The sequence below is a fragment of the Pongo pygmaeus genome, chromosome 10 (genome assembly GCF_028885625.2).
Source record: "Pongo pygmaeus isolate AG05252 chromosome 10, NHGRI_mPonPyg2-v2.0_pri, whole genome shotgun sequence".
NCBI classification, from domain to species: Eukaryota; Metazoa; Chordata; class Mammalia; order Primates; family Hominidae; genus Pongo; species Pongo pygmaeus.
In genome coordinates, this window is record NC_072383.2 from 98,748,599 (window position 1) to 98,769,564 (window position 20,966).

Sequence of the window (20,966 nt, forward strand, 5' to 3'; positions counted from 1 at the left end):
GTAAAGGCAGACACCAGGATGACAACCATGCACCAAGTATAGAGGGCAGCCAGTCCATGATTGAGACATGAGAAACCTTAGGAAGGGGATTTCCCCAAGAAGATGAACTTGATAAAATACCTGATACGCCTGAGCGTGCCAGCAGGTGATTTGGATAAGTGTTGGAGTGTTTGTAGGTGAAAATGTGTATGAATGTAAAAAACCAAGCAAAACAGAAAACAAAAATGTATTTGGTCTAAGGAAAACAAAACGTTGTAAAGGAAAAGGAATAATATATATTTTTGGTTATAGCAACAGATGGTTTATTACATACCTCAACTCTGAATAGCTCTTTTGGACAAAATAATGTAAACATGCTGTATTGCTCTAATCAAAGTAATCTAATTATATTAAAAGATGGGTGCATGGGGAAGTATTCGTAAGATAGATACAAGCAGGGAAAGAGACACAAATCCCCATTTTCCCTTTTAGAAAATTAACGGATGTGCCTAAAACTGAAAAATCATAAAGTAACAATATAAGCATGCCATTTAGAGATATGAGTTGTAAATGGCTGTGTCTGGGGAGGAGGGAATGAGAGGGTGGGGAACTGCTATTTTTTTGTAACAAAACTAGAACAGCTATTTGAATGGTTACATTATGTGCCTATAAAACAAGGGTAAGGATAATACTTTTAAAAACCCACATTAGAGTGACAGCTTTCATTCCCTCCTATGTCTTTTTTTTTTTTTTTAAACGTGATCCTTCTGATTCTGTTTCCCTAACTATAAAATGCAAGTTTTACCCTTCACTTTACAGGCTACTGTAAAATCATGGATAATAAATATAAAATGCATAACAAATTGCTTAGCACAGAGAAAGGTCCAAAATAAGTGGAAATTATTCTTATTATTACCTATAAATTTTTTTTTTTTGAGACAGAGTTTTGCTCTTGTTGCCCAGGCTGGAGTGCAAAGGCGCAATCTCCATTTACTGCAACCTCTGCCTCCCGGGTTCAAGTGATTCTCATGCCTCAGCCTCCAGAGTAGCTGGGATTATAGACACGCACCACGACACCTGGCTAATTTTTGTATTTTTAGTAGAGATGGGGTTTCATCATGTTGTCCAGGCTGATCTTGAACTCCTGACCTCAGGTGATCCACCCGCCTTGGACTCTCAAAGTGCTGGGATTACAGGCGTGAGCCACTGTGCCCTGGCCTTTACTGATAAGTCATATCAACTTTTAGTTAGAAATTTCTAGAGGTACGTCATGACCTCAAGAAAAAATAATGGGAAAAGTTATTTTTTCATTTGTAATAGATAAAAACTGTACTTTTGGGGGACTCTGCTGCTTGCCCTTTAAATATTAGTCTTCATCAGAGTTCTCTTACGGCCAGGCACGGTGGCTCACACCTATAATCCCAGCACTTTGGGAGGCCAAGGCGGGTGGATAACTTGAGGTCAGGAGTTCAAGACCAGTTTGGCCAATATGGCGAACCCTCATCTCTACTAATAATACAAAAAATAAATAAATAAATAAAAAATTAGCCAGGCATGGTGGCACACGCCTATAGTTCCAACTACTCAGGAGGCTGAGGCACAAGACTTGCTTGAACCTGGGAGGCAGAGTTTGCAGTGAGCTGAGATCATGCCACTGCACTTCTGCCTGGGCGAAAGAGTGAAACTGTGTCTCAATGGCCAGCCGAGGTGGCTCACGCCTGTAATCCCAGCACTTTGGGAGGCCGAGGTGGGTGGATTACTTGAGGTCAGGAGTTCCAGACCAGCCTGGCCAACATGGTGAAACCCCGTGTCTACTAAAAAATACAAAAATTAGCCGGGGGTGGTGGAGGGCGCCTATAGTCCCAGCTACTCTGGAGGCTGAGGCAGGAGAATCACTTGAACCCGGGAGGCAGAGGTTGGAGTGACCCAAGATCACACCAGTGCACTCCAGCCTGGGCAACAGAGCGAGACTCCATCTCAGAAAAAAAAAAAAAAAGAGTTCTCTTTTAGTTCCTCTTCTCAATTCTACACCCTTTCTTTGGGCACCCCGTATTTCCTTTATCATGCCAATGTTAACTATTGTTGATAAATCATACTCCTCCAGTGTGCAAGTCATAGCTAGTCTTGCTTCTGTCATGGTTTGACCAAATTGAGTAAAGGACCATTAATGAATTTTGTATGTATCTCTCCTAACTGCCCTGGCTATGGTGCTCTTTTATCTGCCATTAGTGGCATTTTAAGGAGAAAAACAAAAGTAGATGAAGTAAATAGTAAAGAGGAGTGGTGCAACAGGTAGTTTAGCTAGTTTGTTCTGAGAAAGGGAAAGAGTAGGAAGATGTATGGGAGGAGTTTATACAATGGACAAAGGATACACTCATAAGAAGATGGTCTTGCAGTACAAATACTAAGGACTGTGGTGAGTCCGTATGTTTTCACTTGCAGTGCAGACTATAGCACCTCCAGTTAATCTGGTCACGGTCATTGTAAAAAATGAATTAAGTGTTATTAGATGTATATTGCCTCACCTGTCTTATCTGATGTAATTGCTGTGTAGAAGGAAACTCCTACAGGGAAGAGAAGGAGGGAGTCAACACACTAATACACTACTTAAATCACATTTAAAACGTCAGTTCTTAGAAACAGTAAAAATATTAGTGGTTGCCTAAGGTTAGAGAGAAGGGAGGAATGAGTAGGTAAAGCACAGAGAATGTTTAGGGCAGTGAAACTATTCTGTATGATACTATAATGACAGATAATATGGCATCAAAAATTTGTACAAACCCATAGAATGTACAACACCAAGACTGAGCCTTAATGTAAACTATGGGCTTTGGGTGAAAATGAGCTATCAATGTAGATTCATTGATTATAACAAATGCACCACTTGGTTGCAGGATGTTGATAATGGGGAAGGTTGTGTGTGAGTGGAAGCAAGGGGTATGTGGGAACTGTACTTTCTGCTCTATTTTGCCATGACCTTGAAACTGCTTATAAGAACCTGTTAAAAAGAAGTTAGTTCTTCCTTACCATGTTCTGAAAAAATAATGAAAACAAATTACCTTCTTTTGAAAGCCGGAGAAAAGGTTTCTGAACTGTGATATTTGGACATAAAGCTGGATTTCCATTTATTGTATGAATAAGTTCCTCAATTCTTTCCTCACCAATCTCTTGTGCTAGAGGATTTGAAATCACTTCATATTCTGGTCTGTTAAAAATAATACGTGGCTCTTTTCATTATACACAGAACCAAAATTTCAAATATATATTTAAATTAATGTATTAAAATTTATTCATACATTCTCTATTTCCAAAAAGGATTTCAGGCAGCTTATAATTAAAGATGCAAATAATTCATTTAATAGATTATCACCAAAAGAGGACAAATTAGAATTCTTAATAAAGAAGAAAAGCTTATATGCTAATTCTAAGGTTAACATAGTTGTTACGATGGAATAGAAAATTTTTGTTCTGAGTTTCCAGAAAACCTTGGCTTTTAGTACATTGGCTAAGTCATTTTTCAAAATTAGAAAGCATATCCATTTCTTAGAAGACATAGTTTTTCCTGGTATAAACTCTGAAAAACTTATGTGATAATGTCTTCAACAACTAAGCAAAACAGAAAACAAAACTGTATTTGCTCTAAGGAAAACAAAATATTGTAAAGGAAAAGGAATAATATATATTTTTGGTTACAGCAGCAGATGCTGCTATATTGGAAACAGTAAAAACTACTGCGATATAACTCACATCCCATAAAATTCACTTTTTTTTTTTTTGAGACAGATTCTTGCTGTGTCGCCCTGGCTGGAGTACAGTGGCACAATCTTGGCTAACTGCAACCTCCACCTCCCCAGCTCAAGTGATTCTTGTGCCTCACTCAGCCTCTTGAGTAGCTAGGAATACAGGCACCTGCCACCACACCCCGCTAATTTTTATATTTTTAGTAGAAATGAGGATTTGCTATATTGGCCAGGATGGTTTCGAACTCCTGACCTCAAGTGATCTGTCCATCTCGCCTCAGTGTGGGCCACCCTGCCTGGCCAAAAGTCACCCTTTTAAAGTGTATAAATCAATGTTTTCTAGTACATTCACAAAGTTGTGCAGCCATCACTATTATCTAATTCTAGTCTATTGCATCATTCCAGTTTTAGAGGAAATGCGTAAGTGGATTAATTTTCACATGGATTTTTTTTTAATTGGCTTCTGAAAAAAAGTACACATTCGAGTTTAGCTCAATAAAGATAGTTCTTCTAGGGTCTAAATAAAATATATTACAGTATCTTAGGTAACACTAACCTCAAGTTTTCATTGAACTCATTCTCAGCATCCTTTTGTCTTTTGCAACAATCGTAAGATGATTTATTGCCTAGAAACCTGTAGAGACTATTGTTGGAATCTTCAAATTCCAATTCCTTTTCTTTTTTGAAAAGCTTCTTCATTCCTACTGGTTCAAATACTTTGTGATTCATTAGAACTTGGCAAAGATGAACTCCTTTAAGACGAGAGATGTCATTGCTACTTAGGCACGTGTTTTGCACAAGATGACTTAAGACCACGTCGACAGCATCAGAACCAGTAAAACAGTCTTTGTATGTTTGTAAATGATGCCTCCTTCTTTTTATTTCCACTTGGAACTGAAGAGAGTGAATAATACCATCCCATAGCTGAGCAGCTTGAAAAGGACCAGAGCATCCTGAAAAAAATTAAATATACATGTCTAACAAATCTAGATTATACAAAAATATGCAAATTTTTCAGTTTTGACAACCTTATGCTTGTTGAAGGCATATCTGCTGCTAATGTCCTTCTTACGTGTCATCTCACATCTTACATAAACTATAGTATATTTACTAAGTTGCACCATGTGGGTCTGCCCATAAAAACAGAGTAAACCTAGGAACTTGCTTTACTGATGTGAAATACATTATTATATGAATTTATATACCCTTATTACATGGTTAACTACTAGCTATACTGAATCTTCAAGAATGTTATTTTAGGGGACATTTAAAAGTAATGCAAATACACTTGAGTATTGATTATTACAGAGTTGTGGCTTCACCAAACTCTTTGCCTTTTCTTTTTTCTTTTTGCCCGTTTGAACAATGGTAAGTTCTTCATTAGGGAGATCAAGGCAAGGAACTAAATAATCAATTTTTTTAATTGTTTAAACCAGCTGTTTAAAAAGTTTGCTGAGGCCAGGCACAGTGGCTCATACTTGTAATCCCAGCACTTTGGGAGGCCGAGGCAGGCAGATCACCTGAGGTCAGGAGTTCGAGACCAGCCTGGCCAACACGGCGAGACTCTGCCTCTACTAAAAATACAAAAATTAGCCTAGCGTGGTGGCATGCGCCTGTAATCCCAGTTACTCGGGAGGGTGAGGCAGGAGAATCTCTTCAACCCAGGAGATGGAGGTTGTGGTGAGCCGAAATCGCGCCACTGCACTCCAGCCTTGGTGACAGAGCAAGACTCTGTCTCAAAAAAAACAAAAAAGTTTGCTGCAAAATGAAAGAGGGTCACATACCCACTTGAGTTGAATACTTGAATATAACCCAATTATCTAAATTATGAAGTGAAACTACCAAACATTGTAGAGATACTGGGCTCTAGAAAGTGCTTCCACTGTTGCTCCCGATTAAGTGGTTTAGATAAAGATGTGCCTTATCTTACATGGACATATTGCATAATGAAAAAAAAATTGCCTTATCACATGTTGAACTTACTTTCCAAATAACAGAAATCCCACTTCTCTGGGCAAAAAGAAAAAAAAATTGCTGAGAAATAATGAAAACCTAAAAACAATCAAAATGTCCATTACTAGCCAGGTTCAGTGGCTCATGCCTGTAATCCCAGCACTTTGGGAGGCTGAAGCAGAAGGATCACATGAACTCAGGATTTCAAGACTAGCTTGGGCAACACAGGGAGACTCTATAAAAAATACAAAAAATTAGTGGGGCATGGTGGCATGCTCCTATAGTCCCAGCTGCTCAGGAGGCTGAGGTGGGAGGATCACTTGAGCCGGGGTGGTCGAGGCTGCAGTGAGCTGTGACCTCGCCACTGCACTCCAGTCAGGGCAACAGAGTGAGACCCTGTCTCAATTAGAAACAAAAACAGTTGGCCAGGTGCAGTGGCTCACGCCTGTAATCCCAGCACTTTGGGAGGCTGAGGCAGGTGGAGGTCAGGAGTTCAAGACCACACTGGCCAACATGGTGAAACCCCATCTCTACTAAAAATACAACACAAAAAAATTTAGCTGGGTGTGGTGTCACACGCCTGTAATCCCAGCTACTTGGGAAGCTGAGGCAGGAGAATTGCTTGAACCAGGAGGTGGAGGTTGCAGTGAGCTGAGATCACGCCATTGCACTCCAGCCTGGGCAAGGGAAAAAAAACAGTCTATTACCTGAAAAAAACAGTTAAATAAATTATGGTATGCCCTTACTATAGAATAGTAGGCAGCCATTAGAAAGAATGAAGTAGAGCTATGTTTATAGTGCGCAAGGATATCATTAAGTAGGGAAAAAGAAAAACCCAAAACAAAATTTTTTAAAAATGAGCTGAGCAGAACAACTTGTATATTATTATCCTACTTGGGTAAAAATGAATTCTCAACCTACGTAAAAATGTATGTAAATAAATGGAAAGATCTGGAAGAATAAACTTCAAACAAGTAACCTTGGGGAAGAAGGATTGTAATGGTGGCTGATGAAAGAGGATGTTCATTTTTTAATATATGTTTTTCATTCGAGCCCAGTCAAGTTAACATCATTTTTTATTCTCTGTTTCTGACTTGTTATAATGGGCACATATAAATTCATTTTTTAATTAACTGGAGACAGTAAAAACTACTGAGATACAGTTCACATGCCGTAAAATTCACCCTTTTAAAGTGTACAATTCAGTGTTTCTAGTACATTCACAAAGTTGTGCAGCCATCACTATTATCTAATTTCAGACCATTGCATCATTCCACAAAGAAACCTATAGTTCGTAGTCATTCTTCATTCTTCCGTACCCCAGTAAAATTTTAATTAAAATTAAATTTAATTAAAATTAATTTAAAAAATTAAAGAATGATAAGGGAATAACTTAGAACTTCTAGAATTTTTTTTCTAGATTTGCACGGGGAAGAGGGTAGAAATCAAGAATTTAAGCTCTCTTCTCCGACTATGTATAACCGCAAAAGGTATGCCCAACTATACATATGTTTACGATAAAATGAAAGAAATAAAAATCCACCACCCTCAAATTCCTTCTGTAACAGAAGTAACCCATCTAATCACTCCATAAATCTTATCCCCAGACATTGTGGGCAGAGCGGAGACTGAGGAGGGGAGGCCAGAAAGTGATGGGCGGAGGTGGGCAGGAGGGTACTCGACGGGGTCGGCGGAAAACACAGCGGTGGAGCCTGTTTTCCATAGACAGTGTACCTCTCTAACCTTCATTAAACAAGTAGGCTAGATTAAAGAAATAACTCCTCTAGCTGAAGGAATTTGCCCTCTAGTACTTTAATAACCCCTTGTTGCTGTAAGTGTAGCCTAGGGACCAGCAGCATTGGTGCCATCTGGACATGTATTAGAAACGCAGATTATCAGACCCTACTCCTCAAACAGAATTTGCACTTTCACAAGATCCTAGGGATTCGTATGTATATTAAAGTTTGAGAAAAAATGCTTTCCTGCACGCTCCAAGGGCACTTCACCACAGTAACCCCTAAAAAGCCTCAGTCCCGAGTCCCCCAGTCCAGTGCCTGGGAGAGCAGGAAGGGGGCGGGGCTAGGAAATGGGCGGGGCCCTGGGCCAATGAGGAGCAGAGTCCCAGCCGCCTGCTCCCTTCAGAGGCCCCCTCCACCTTCACTGCACATTTGGCTAGGATATACAGGGCTACCTGTCCTCCTTTTCCGGCAGAAGCCAACTCTACGGTTCCTGGAACTTGGCCCGTTCAGCCCTGGGCCCGGAAGCTCGTTCTGACTGACAAGTCTACGGAACCGCGGAGTCAAAAGAACCGCCAGAACCTAGCGCGCTGGCTCCTCCCCCGGCACTATAGCCCCGCCCCCACTGGCACCCGGGGGCGGAGAGAAGTCCTGGCTCCGCCTCTTCCGAACCAGCAGGAAGTGACGTCATGCCCACGGCCGGCTGGTCTTTTAGTCTTTTTCCCCCTCCCTTACTCTTCGTCCCCGGTCCCTCCCCTCCCCACCCCTTTCCCTCCAGCTCCGACGTTTGCGGCCGCGGGGGCGGCGAAGGATATGGAGTAAAGCTGGAGTCAGTGGCCAGGCACGAAGGCAGAGCAGGAACAGCCAGGCGGCGTTTATTAGGGGGGCGGGGGGAAGAGCCCCAGCACCGCCTCTCCTGGAAGAAGGAAGAGGTAAGTGACCGGCCGCCGGCACCGAGCGACCTCCCTCACCGGCCGCGCTCTCGCCTGGGCTCCCGGGGCCGGCGAGGAGGGAATGGAGGACTCGCGCCCGGGGTAGGCCTCCCAGGGCCGCCCAGGCTGGTGAGTGTTGCCTGGTGACGGGCCTGCCGGCGGCCAGCCGGGCGATCGGCGGTCGGCGCCCGCGCAAAGCGGGGCTGGGCGAGCAGCGAGCTCCGGGGAACGGATCCGAGAGGGCCGAGTCCTCGAAAGAGGCCTTGAGGCGACGGGAGACCCGGGATCGGAGTCAGCTGCCGGAGGGAGAGCCCCCCATGCCGGCTTGAGAGCTCCGGTTTCGGTGGTGGAGAACGTCGTACCTTTCGGGGACATTGGACACTACTCTAGGACCGGGTGAGAGAGTTCCCCTCAGTTCTGAGGTCCGGAATCCTGTAGCCTGGGTCACCAGCCAGGGCCCTGCCGCCCGCCGTCCGCCGTCCTTCTTTGACAGTAGCTTTAGTTCTGGAATGGAAGGTTATTGTGTGTGAGGTGGGTGGGGCAGGTATTTTGTTAAGACAAAAAACCCCACCGGTTACTCCTGCAGTCTTGTTTTTCTAAGCGGGAGAAAACGGATGGAGGAAGGTTTAGACCGATAAAGCTTGCAAAAACTTCTTGGACTCTGAGCACATACCTGTGATCCGTAATTAAGGAGACCGTATTATCAAATCCACCCTCTAAGGCACTCGAGGAGGTTCCAGACAAGCCGCTTAAAAGCGCTATGCCTGTAGTGACTTCATTAGAAGGTGTCAACTATTTTTTAGTACGTCAAAGTCAGGAATTATTTGTGATGACACTTTCTAAAAACATTGGATTCTATGAATGAGTTTTGTAAGTAGTATATCTCCGTTCTGAAAAATAAATAGTTTAGCAAAAATGCTCCAAATCAGCCTGTCACTGTAAAACCCCATCGTGTTCTGGTGATGGCTTGAAAGTCAGGTGCTTGAAGATTCCTTTTGGACTTTGCAGGTTTGTTGTTGTTTGGTTTGCTGTCTTATTCTTTAGCACAAATATTTTTAAAATATTTAAAAATGAAATCAGCTGAGTATATAAATTACTTCTTGAGGCAACATTAAACTGTAGTCATGAAGAATGCTTTTGGGGGATTGTGTAAAGGAAGGGAACCTAATGGAAGGTGAGGGCCTTCATTCTCTTTAGATTTACATTACTCACATGCAGAAACCTATTTTGTCTCTAAGATTCATACATACCCAGTAAAATAAATACAGACACATTGTACTTCTGTACTATGGAATACTTTCTAGACAGATCAACCCTGATACTGGGAATAACTACTCATATTCACATGTTTGAAATTCATGATATACCTCCCTTCCCCCACCCCAAGAAGAAAAATAGCTCCTCTTATTGTGTTTAACTCCATGGGTAGCATCACTATCCATTCCTTTCTATAGAAATTGAAGTTTGACAATTCCTCTCTCATGCCTCATACTCAGTCTCTCATGAAGTCCTGTTGATTTTGCCTCTTGAGTATCTCTTGACTCTTGTCTGCTCTTCGTCTGTAACAGTAGTCCTGTTCCAAGCCACCATCATCTCTCATCGTGACTACTTCCGTAGCCTGCTGATTATGGTCTGCTTGCATCTACTATGGTCTCCTGTAGTTCTCCAAACCAGACTTAGTGACTTTTTCAAAATGCAGACCTAATAACATTGTCTTAGTGTTTAAAATCTTTCAGTGGCTTCTCACTATTTTTAAGTAAGTCGAACACATTAACATGCCCTACAAGCCCTGCATAGTCGGTCCCCTTTCCAAACTCATCTCCACTGTGCTTTCTGACATTCCCTTTCTCCCCTAGTCACCCTGTCTTTTTTGTTCTCCTGCTTCAAGTATGTGGCCTTGGTTATGCTACTTCCTCTGCTTGGAAATGCCCTTCCTTTCTTTTTTTAGCCAATTATGCCTATTCATCATTCAGCTCACTTCAGGGAAGACTTTCCTGATTTGAATAGATGCTCCTGATTATATGTTCTTACCACACCATTGAAGAGTTGCCATGTTTATTAATACTTAATAAATTAATTAGACGTTCCTCATCTCCTGATGTGTAAGTGCTTAATGTTTGTTAAATGAATGAATTCATTTAATGCTTACTGAGTGTGCCAAGAATTGTACTAAACATTTTACTTCATCATCACTGTTAGTCCTTATAACAGTCACTTGAGGTACAGCTAGCTTTTCCCCTTTTTATAGATTAGAAATAGTGTTAGGGTGGGTAGTTAGTTGGTCATGGTTCTAGTAAATATTAGAATTGGCATTTGAACTCAGATTTCCTTACCACTGAAGAGTGTGTACTTAACCATATAACTTAATTTTAACACTTTGCTGTTCATCAGAATCACTTAGGGAGCTTTCTCGGGATACAGATACACTTCATCTTTATAGGTTCCGATTCCAAAGGTTTGAGATCCTACATAGGCATCTGTATGGTTTAAGAAGTCATCCAGGTTATTTAGATGTTCACCAGAATTTGAAAACCACTGTCTTAGACAGCACTTGTGTTTTATGAGTTTGTTTTCATACATTGTATTTGAGATTTTATACTTTTTTTTTTTTTTGAGACGGAGTGTCACTCTGTCGCCCAGGCTGGAGGGCAGTGGCGCCATCTCGGCTCACTGCAAGCTCCACCTCCCGGGTTCACGACATTCTCCTGCCTCAGCCTCCTGAGTAGCTGGGACTACAGGCACCCGCCACCATGCCTGGCTAATTTTTTGTATTTTTAGTAGAGAAGGGGTTTTACCGTGTTAGCCAGGATGGTCTCGATCTCCTGACCTTCGTGATCCACCCGCCTCGGCTTCCCAGAGTGCTGGGATTACAGGCATAAGCCACCACGCCTGGCTGAGATTTTGTACTTTATTAAATTAAGGAAGAACTGTAGACTTTAAGGAAGTGATCATTTAGTCTAATTTCCTACCCAGTTATTCCTTGTCCCTCTTCTCTAGCTGGAAGGCCTGAATAGTGAGAAACTGTCACCCCTCTGCTACTGCTTTAAAAAAAAAATTACAATAATTTCCAGAATCTGATTAACTTCTTGTTGAAAAACTATATAGTTCACTGATTACATGGGCTGGAAGTGGCTTCAAAAAACTTGGATGTAATCTTTCCTCAGATCTTACTTATTGTTTAAATTACTAATTTGATATTTAAGCATATGTTGCCTGAAATTTCATGTTTTTTTTTTTTTTTTTAATATTTTTATTTACATAGAGGCAGGGTCTCACTATGTTGCCCAGGCTGGTCTCGAACTCCTGAGCTCAAGTGATCCTCCTGCCTTGGCCTCCCAAAGTGCTAGGATTACAGGCGTGAGCCACTGCGCCTGGCCTCATGTTGCTTTTTAAATCTCATTGTACAGTGGTCTTAAAATTTGTGACCAATGACAGAAACTGAATGTTTTACTTCTTGTTTCTCCCACTGCATTTAGCATGGTGCTTTTCACCTAATAGGTACCCAATAATTTGTGTACTAACTTGGCTGTACATTGCTAAGTCTCTTCAGTTTTTTATGTTCGTTTTTAAAATCAGGCTTGTCTTCTGTAATCTGTTCTGGCTCAACTGTGTCTGATAATTAGATACTCTTTGTAATTGTAAAGAGAATGATTATACTCAGCTGGTTTAATCTTTGTTCTGTATAAGATTAAACATGATTTCTGTATAGAACAAAGAAGAGCATTATCCAGTTTTTAAAAACTTTCTTTTAAAAAACTTCTAGTAATCTCTGAGTGCTCCCACAAGCAGAAATGTATATTTCAAGAATACATCTTAAGGCCAACTCTGGCCTTAAGGTTAGCCCTGCTCCTTGCAGAGCAGCAAGAAAAAAAAAAAAAAAGAGAGAGTGAGAATATCTTAAGATCATCTTTCTTTAGATACAAACAGGTAAGTACTGCATATGGGAGTATAAGCACACATATTTTCCCCCAGATTTTGTGAAGCATTTAACCGTATTTCATGTCTTCTGAATGTAATTCTTGAATGTAATTCTTAATTAGAATTACAAAAATTCGTTGAATAACTATAAATGATTATATAAATGGTATTCACTTATTTTCAGGCATTTACATACAAATCTCAGACCTTTGTGCCCCTTTAAGGGATAAAGCAAACTATTTTGAGTTTCTTTGTTTTATATTGTTGTTCTTTGTAGTCAGTGTCTATTATTTTGTGCTTTTTGAAAGTCTAGTCTCTGCTAGGTGCCATGAGACTGAAAGTTATTAAATGTAACTTCATTGCCAGATGTAATTACAGTAAGCCTTTTATTTGCATTGCAGTGACTTCAACAAAAATGGAAGCTCATTCTGCTTTATAATATTTTATTCTTGGGATTGTAAGCTTGGGAAGCTGGGGAAAAAATAAAAATATATTGTTGGGGAAGTATAGGACTGTTTGTAGTCATGTTGTTTGAAAATTCAAGAAGTCTTTCTTAAGCATAAATATGATTTTACCTGTTACATTTCTTACTGTATCTAGAATTCATGAGCAGGCAGGACTGAAAGAATTGCCAGTTCCTTTCAGCTACCTGCTGTCAGGTGCTGTAATACTCATCCTACTTTCTGCCAGGTGCACGTAAAATCTAGTATTACAACAGATCTACATACAGGTTCTATTGAAAGCCAGGTGATGGCTGAGCTAGATGGTAGAGAGATACACAATCTTGGTATCATACTGAAGCTACCCCAAATCGTATTTTGACTGAGATTTAGGAAGGGAAGATGGTTGAATTTCAAGTGAATTATAATAAATGGTGTACAATGAAAAATGCCTTACATGACTAAGAATTTCCATCATTTATAACTTTGTCATTGGAAAATATAGGCTTTTTTCTTCATTAATCAAAGGAAAAATGAAAAGCTATCATTTTAAGAAAAGATATTTGGACTCTAGGTTTCTTACATGTCAAATGGCTATGCTAATAATTCAAAATCTCGTTTAAGTTCAGGTCTTATTTTACAGGCTCGTTGGAGGTTACTCTGTCTTTGGCCTTCTGTAATTTTCATGGTATTCTTCTTGGGTCTCCTTGGGTGATATTTTTCAAGGCCATAGTCTACCATACTGGCTCATGGTGCACCAATTTTTACCTTCAGTCTGGACGGTTTTTTCTAAGTTTTTGGCCTGCATGTCTAAATACCTACTAGATATCTCCATCTGAGTGTCATTCAGGCAGCTCAAATTCTACAAGTCCAAAGTTGAGTTCTTCCCCTATAAAACAACTGGCTTCTATATGTCCTTGGTAAATGGCTTCATCTTCCACCTAGACTCTGAAATTGGAGGTGGGGTAGGATTCTTAGTTTTGTCCTTTTCTTCTCTTGGTGTTAACTTATTTCTTAATTTTTCCTTTCTTCTCCTTTCTCACTGCTATTTTTGTAAATCAGCAACCCTTCTCCCTTGAAAATTTTGTTTAAAATGTGAGATATAACACATGAAAGTATATAACGTAGTTTAACATGTAAATATGAAATAAATATCTGTATAACTAGCACCTTTGAAATACCTCCTTTACCCGCCATCTCTTCTCTATCTTCCTTGTCCGTATTTCCTTTATTTTCTTGCTTCATATATATTCTGAATTATAAACATCCCTGAATTGCATATTGAAGTTCTCTTCAGTCTTGCCATATTCTCAGCCTCCACCTTTAGTATATCTTTCACTCTGCTTGATAGAGTGATTGATCATCTTACTGATGCCTGAGACCCTTCTGTGGCTTCCATAGCTTGATTTCTTACTACTCAGTGTCCTTGGTGATCTGGCTTTTTAGCCTCCTTTGCCATACTTTCTTCTTTTTCTTCAGCTTTTAACTGAACTTGGTTTTTCCTTTGTGATTTTACTCCTACAGTTCTCCTATCCTTTATCCAGTTTACTCCTCTAGCATTAGCATTACTGTTTTTGGGAAACATTCTATTCCTCTTCTTTTTGTTCCTGTAACACTGTGCATGTATATTCTGTAGCGTTTTATCACTCTGTAGGCTAGTGCTGTGGTGGTTTTACTTGTCTGTCTTTCCCCTTTGTTGTAAGATTTTTCATAGGTTATTTTTCATTTACTTCCTTCCCAGTTTCTCATATGGTATCAGATACATAGTGGATACTCAGTAAATATTAAACCACCAAATGAGTTTCCATGCCTGTTCTCTGCCGTACATACATCAGTGTTGACTCTGGATGATGGATAGCATCTCAAATTTGAATATCAATTCTGAAAATATACTTTGTTTTTATATGTAACTCTAGTTTGTAGACCACACGGTAGTCTTCCTCTCTTACATATCTTGGCACATGGTATTATAATCCCTTCCGGAATACTCCTTCCCCCCTTACTTTATAGTTTTGAGCCCATCTTAATATTTCCATAGCATGTACATTCTTACTACAAGTTAATTGCTGTAACTCTTTGGAGGACTGAGTCTGCTATAGGACGGAGTCCCTAAAAAGCAGAACCTCTGTATTCTCAGTGTATAACAAGATGCATGGCATTTAATATATAGCTTGTCAGGCAGTGTTAGAGGAATAGATACGTATGGTTTTACATAGAATTTTATATCCTTTCACCTTCCCATCAAAATCAACAGCAGATGTTCATAGAGAACAACTTGGCATAGCCAGTAAATGTTTTCATAATGCCAGTAGCAACATTTTCTAGCTGCTTACAAAAATGCAGCATTAAATTAAAAAGGGAAAGTGAGTCTCCATTTCCATTTACAGACAGTTCAAATCTTTAATAGAAGAAAGTGGGTTATATTTACGTAAGTATAATTTCATTAATAGAGAAAACAGGATACAAACTACCTGAGATCAGTGGTCTTCAAATATTTTTGCTTGTGTATCCAATAATTTTGAATAACGTGCTCCTTTTGCAGATTTTTTAAGTTGATCACAGCTGGAGTTTTTTGTCAAGAGTTTAAATAGTTGCAAAAGATCTAATTTCTAAATTGTTGTATATTGTGATAGTGCTTTACTTTATCAAAATCTTGGAGTTTATCAATTGAAATAAATGTGTTCCTGTATATCTCTGTGACAATCATCTTCTTAACTGTAGTTCTGTGATAGCTAAGGCATGGGTTCTTGTTGTTATTAACATCTGTCCTGAAAGAAGCAAGGTACAGCCTCCTTCAGTATTTTTTTTTATCAAACTTCCTTGTGCTTTACTCTTAAGTGGCTTTCTTTTAGAATTAAATCCACAGATTGCATCCCCCTCCTCCCACAAAATTTTTTACACCTAGGAAAATGGCCTACAGTAACACTGGGATGGCTGAGAGAAATACTTTGTTTTAGTCAAGTGGGAAAAAATTGTGAACAAAGAAGTGGTTAAGGAAAATCTTCAGGACATAGACTTGGTCTCAGGCAAATCAGTTTTAGGAAAGAGTACACATGGAAGTTGACAATTTGGAGAGTGATAGGGCTTTAAAACCTTGGTTTGTGCCATAGACCCTTTTGACAATTTAGTAAAGCCCGTGGATCGCTTCTCACAATAATATTTTAGAATCAGTTTGTCACTTTCTACAGAAAGCCTGCTGGGATTCTGGTTGAATTGCATTGAGTTTCTAGATTATTGGGGATAATTGACACATTAACCATATTGAATCTTCCAATTCATGATCGTGGTATATCGTTCCATTTATTTAGGTTTTCTTCAGTTTCTATTAGCAATATTTTGTTTTCATTGTATAGATCTTGCATAGCTTGTTAAATTTATTCATAGGTATTTCATGTCCTTGAAACTATTTTTAAATTTTATATTTTCTAATAGAAATACATAGAAATGCAATTTCTTTTTTTTTTTTTTTTTTTTGAGACAGGGTCTCACCCTGTCACCCAGGCTGGAGTGCATTAGTGTGATCACAGCTCACTGCATCCTCAACCTCCCAGGTTCAAGTGATCCTTCCACCTCAGCCTACTGAGTAGCTGGAACTGCAGACATGTGCTACTGCTCCTGGCTAATTTTTAAAAGCTTTTTGGAGTCTTGATATGTTACCCAGGCTGATCTCAAACTCCTGTACTCAAGCAATCCTTCCACTTCACCCTCCCAAGGTGCTGGGATTACAGGCATGAATTACTATGCCCAGCCTAGAAATACAATCTTTTCAAATATGTTGTTCTTGTATTCTACTATCTTGCCAAACTCATGTATTCGTTCTGATAGCTTTTTTGTAGATTCATTCCTTCTGATGTTCTGTGTATGCAGTTGTGTCATTTAGGAATAAATTATTTTCTCTCTTCGCAGTCTGAATGCCTTTTATTTCATTTTCTTGCTTTATTGCCTTGGTTAGGACCTCTATTGGAATATTGAATAGAAGTGGTAAAAGTGGGTATACTTACCTTGTTCTGAAACTTAGGGAGAAAAGTGGTTAGTATTTTATCTTTAAATATAATGTTAGCTGTAAATATTCAGAGGTGCTATTTATCAGGTTGAGGAAGTTCCTTCCTGTTCTTAGTTTCCTGAGAGTTTTTATTATGAATTGGTATTGAATTTTGTCAATTTTTTTTCTGCCTCTACTGAGATTATCTTGCTTTTTTTCATTATTCAGTTAATGTGAATTACATGGATTCATTTTTAAAAGTTGAATTAACATTGCATTCCTGAAGTGAACCCCATTTGGTCGTGAGGTTGGATGTGATGTTCTAATATCTTAAGGATTTTTACATATTAACAAGGGACATTGGTTTGCAATTTTATTGCCACGGGATTATTTGGTTTGATGTCAAGGTAATGCCGACTACATAACATGAAATGGAAAGTATCCTCTCCTCTTCTGTTTTCTGGGAGAGTTTGTATAGACTTGGTATGATTTTTTTCCTTAAATGTTTGATGATATACCCTATTCATTTAGAAGCTTTAGAATTAGAATCTGTAGAATTTCTGTTATTGGTCATTTGTGTCTTTTAAAATTTTTATTTTCTTTCTTTTTATTTTTATTTTTGAAACAGGATCCCACTCTTTGTCACGCAGGCCAGAGGGGAGTGGCACAGTCATGGCTCACTGCAGCCTTGGCCTCCCAGGCTTAAGCAATACTTCCACCTCAGCCTCCCAAGTAGCTGGGACCATAAGCACACACCACCATGCCCTGCAAATTTTATTTTATTTTTTTTTTGTAGAAACAGGGTCTCCTTATGTTGCTTGGGCTGGTCTTGAACTCCTGGGCTCAAGTGATCCTTCAGCTTTAGTGTCCCAGAGTGTTGGGATTACAAGCATGAGTCACTGCACCTTGCTAAAATTTTCTTGATCAATATAGCTAGAGTTTTACTGATTTCATTGATCTTTTCAAAACTTTTTTTTTTACTTCATTGGATTTTTTTTTCCTCTTTTTCGTTTCTCTATTAAATAAATATTACATTAAATTCAATCTCTTTCATTGATTCCTCCTCTTCTGTCTACTTATTTTAATTTTCTCTTTTTCTAACTTCCTAAGGTGGAAGCTTAGACCATTATTATGGACTTTTAAACTCCCTAACATAAACATTTACAGCTATAGATTTCTTTGTAAGTACTGCGTTAGTTACGACCCACAAATTTTCATTTTCGTTTTCATTCTCTTCAAAATATTTTAAAAATTTCTTTGTGATTTCCTTTTTAGCCCTTGGATTATTTAAAAGTGTTGATTAATTTCCATATATTTGCAGTTTTTCTATATATTTTAATCTATTATTGATTTCTAGTTTAATTTTATTGTAGTCAGAGAATAGTTTGTATTATTTCAGTAGTTATAAGTATTTTGAGACTCGTTTCATAGCCCAACATATAGTTCATTTTAGTGAATGTTACATGTCTACATGAAAACAATTTTTAGTCAAGTGGTTACATGTCTACATGAAAACAATTTGTCATTTGTAGAGGTCAGGTTGTTTGATAGTGCTGTTGAAGTCTATCCTTACTGATTTTTCTCTCTGCTTGGTCTGTGTCTGTTACTAAGTGAGAACTCTTGAAGTCTCCAATTATAATTATGAATTTGTCTGTTTCTTCTATCAGTTCTGCCACTTTTTGCTGCATTTATTTTGAAGTTCTCTTATTGGGTGTGTACATATTTAGTATTGTTATATCTTTTTGGTGAATTGACAACTTTGTCATTACAAAATGACCTCTTTGTCTTCAAGCTTATTCTGTTACTAATATTGCCACTCCAGCTTGGTATACTTTGACATTCTTTTACCTGTGTTTTTATACTTTTAAAGTGGCTTTTTGTAAGCAGCATATAGTTAGGTCTTGCTTTTTTATCCAATTTGACAACCTCTGCCTTGTAATTGAAATTTTAAATTATTTACACTTAATGTGATTTTTTGATATGGTTGGATTTAAGTCAACCATCTTGCTATTTATTTTGTATTTGCCGCATTTGTTTTTTGTTCCTTCCTCTTTTCTGCTTTATTTATATTCAGTTTACTTTAGGGTTTATTTTATCTCTACAATTTAGTTATATCACTTTATTATTTTGTTGTTATTTTTATTTTGTTATTATTCTAGGGTTTACAGTATATATCTTTTAACTTTAAATACCACAACCTGCCTTCAAATGATACTGTACTGCCTCAAATAAAATGTAAGGATCTTTAAAAAATATGCTTACATTTCCCCTCCTGTTCTTTCTTGTCACAGTTTCTTCTACATATAATAAACACAATACATTTTTATTATTTTTGCTTTAAATGATCAACTATCTTTTAAAGATATTATGACATGGAAAGTATTTTTTAATATACCCACATCATTTTTTATTTTTATGGTTCTGCTTTAAAAACTTTTAAGTTTAGTTTTGTTTTGTTTTGTTTTGTTTTTTTTTTTTTTTTTTTTTTTTGTAGAGACAGTGTCTTGTTCTGTCACCCAGGCTGGAGTGCAGTGGTGCAATCACAACTCACTGCAGCCTCCACCTCCTGGTCTTAATTGATTCTTCTGCCTCAGCTTCCTGAGTAGATGAGACTACAGTCAGATGACACCATACCTGGATAATTTTTCTATTTTTTGTAGAGATGGGGTCTTACTGTGTTGCCTAGGCTCATCTCGAACTGCTGGGCTCAAGTGATCCTCCCAGCTCTAATAGTTTTTATAGTGATTATCTGTTGTTTTTCTGAAAATGTCTTTATTTCACATTGAGTTTTGAAAGTTTTTTCCCCAACCTGTAGAATTCTAGGTTGACAGTTTCCTTTAGCAGTTTAAAGACCTCATTCAGTTGTTCTTTGGCATGTGTTGTTTCTGCCAAATTTGGGGAAATTCTTTTTTTTTTTTTTTTGAGATGGAGTCTTGCTCCCTCGCCAAGCTGGAGTGCAGTGGTGCGATCTCGGCTTACTGCAACCCTCACCTCCCGGGTTCAAGCAATTCTTCTGCCTCAGCCTCCTGAGTAGCTGGGACTACAGGCGCTCACCACCATGCCCAGCTAATTTTTGTATTTTTAGTAGAGATGGGGTTTCTCCATGTTTGCCAGGATGGTCTCCATCTCTTGACCTTGTGATCTGCCTGCCTCAGCCTCCCAAAGTGCTGGGATTATAGGCGTGAGCCACCGCGCCCTGCCAGTCTGGGGAAATTCTTATCTTTGTTCTTATATGTAATTTACCTGTTTTCTGTGGCTGCTTTTAAGATTTTTCTTTTAATCACTGATTTTCAGCTATTTGGTATATCTATGTATGGTTTTCTTTGTGTTTATCCTGTGTGTGGTTTATTTAATTTCTTGGAGCTTTGTATAGCAGCAGTCCCCAACCTTTTTGGCACCAGGGACCGGATTCGTGGAAGACAGTTTTTCCACGGATGGGGGGTGGGGGGCTTGGTTTCAGGGTGAAACTCTTCTACTTCAGATCATCAGGCATTAATTAGATTTTCATAAGGAGCACACAACCTAGATCCCTCGCATGTGCAGTTCACAGGAGGGTTCAAGCTCCTATGAGAATCTATTGCTGCCACCCATCTGACAGGAGGCGGAGCTTAGGCAGTAATGCTTGCTCAACTACTGCTCACCTCCTGCTCTGCAGCCCGGTTCCTAATAGGCCATGGACTGGTACTGATCTGCGGCCTAGGGGTTGGGGTCTACTGTTGTATAAGTCACATCGTCTTGCTTCTTGGCATGTCTGATAGTTATTGATTGCCTGCTTAATATTGTGAATATTACATTGTTTAGTATCTGAATTTTTTTGTGCATGTTATGTGTTTTTCATGACTATTAGGTTTTGTTCTGGTAGGCAGTTTAGTAATTTATTATTACTTTGGTCATTTGAGAATTGATTTTAGAGTAGATTTAGATTAGCTTTTACTCTAAGGGTGGTTTACCCCACTATTAAGGCATGGTTCTTACAGGTTTCTGCTGAATGTCTTAGTGGTCAGTGAAGACTCACTACTCTGGCTGACAAGATATCGAATGATTTGTAGCCTTGTGTGAACTTTGAAACTATTCAACTCATAGCTCTCCAGTTTGGTTCTTGCCAGACCTAGTGGAGTGTCACACTATGCATAAGCATGTGTGGGACCAGGGAACAGAGCATGAAGGGGACCGGTTTGCCTTTTCTTCAGCATAGCTTCATTCACTTTGAAATTGTATCTCAGAACTTTCATCTACCTCCGCATTCTTGAATGCCAGTTTGTCCCTCCACCTTCTCAATTCAGCTG

General features: G+C 39.0%; 2 protein-coding genes across 11 annotated transcripts in view; one reads left to right on the top strand and one right to left on the bottom strand.

Moving 5' to 3' along the window:
• DEPDC4 (DEP domain containing 4) overlaps positions 1–8,846 on the bottom strand; it is a 41,209-nt gene extending 32,363 nt beyond the window's left edge. Inside the window, exons 1-4 of one of the 3 annotated variants that reach the window (XM_054445669.2) lie at positions 8,703–8,844; positions 4,276–4,672; positions 3,039–3,184; positions 2,505–2,543 (exon numbers count right to left, since the gene is read on the bottom strand). In XM_054445669.2, coding sequence (XP_054301644.1) covers positions 2,505–2,543; positions 3,039–3,184; positions 4,276–4,672; positions 8,703–8,715 — 595 coding nt within the window. In that variant the 5' untranslated portion in view covers positions 8,716–8,844. Of the gene's footprint in view, positions 1–2,504; positions 2,544–3,038; positions 3,185–4,275; positions 4,673–8,702 lie in introns of all 3 variants that reach the window. The other 2 variants (XM_054445668.2, XM_063646618.1) reach the window with 2 other exon arrangements.
• Positions 7,993–20,966, top strand: part of SCYL2 (SCY1 like pseudokinase 2) — a 71,638-nt gene continuing 58,664 nt past the window's right edge. For 4 of the 8 annotated variants that reach the window (XM_054445666.2, XM_054445667.2, XM_063646614.1 and 1 more), the window contains exon 1: positions 7,993–8,340. The gene's annotated coding sequence lies outside the window, so the exon portion shown is untranslated. Of the gene's footprint in view, positions 8,737–20,966 lie in introns of all 8 variants that reach the window. The other 4 variants (XM_063646615.1, XM_054445664.2, XM_054445665.2 and 1 more) reach the window with 4 other exon arrangements.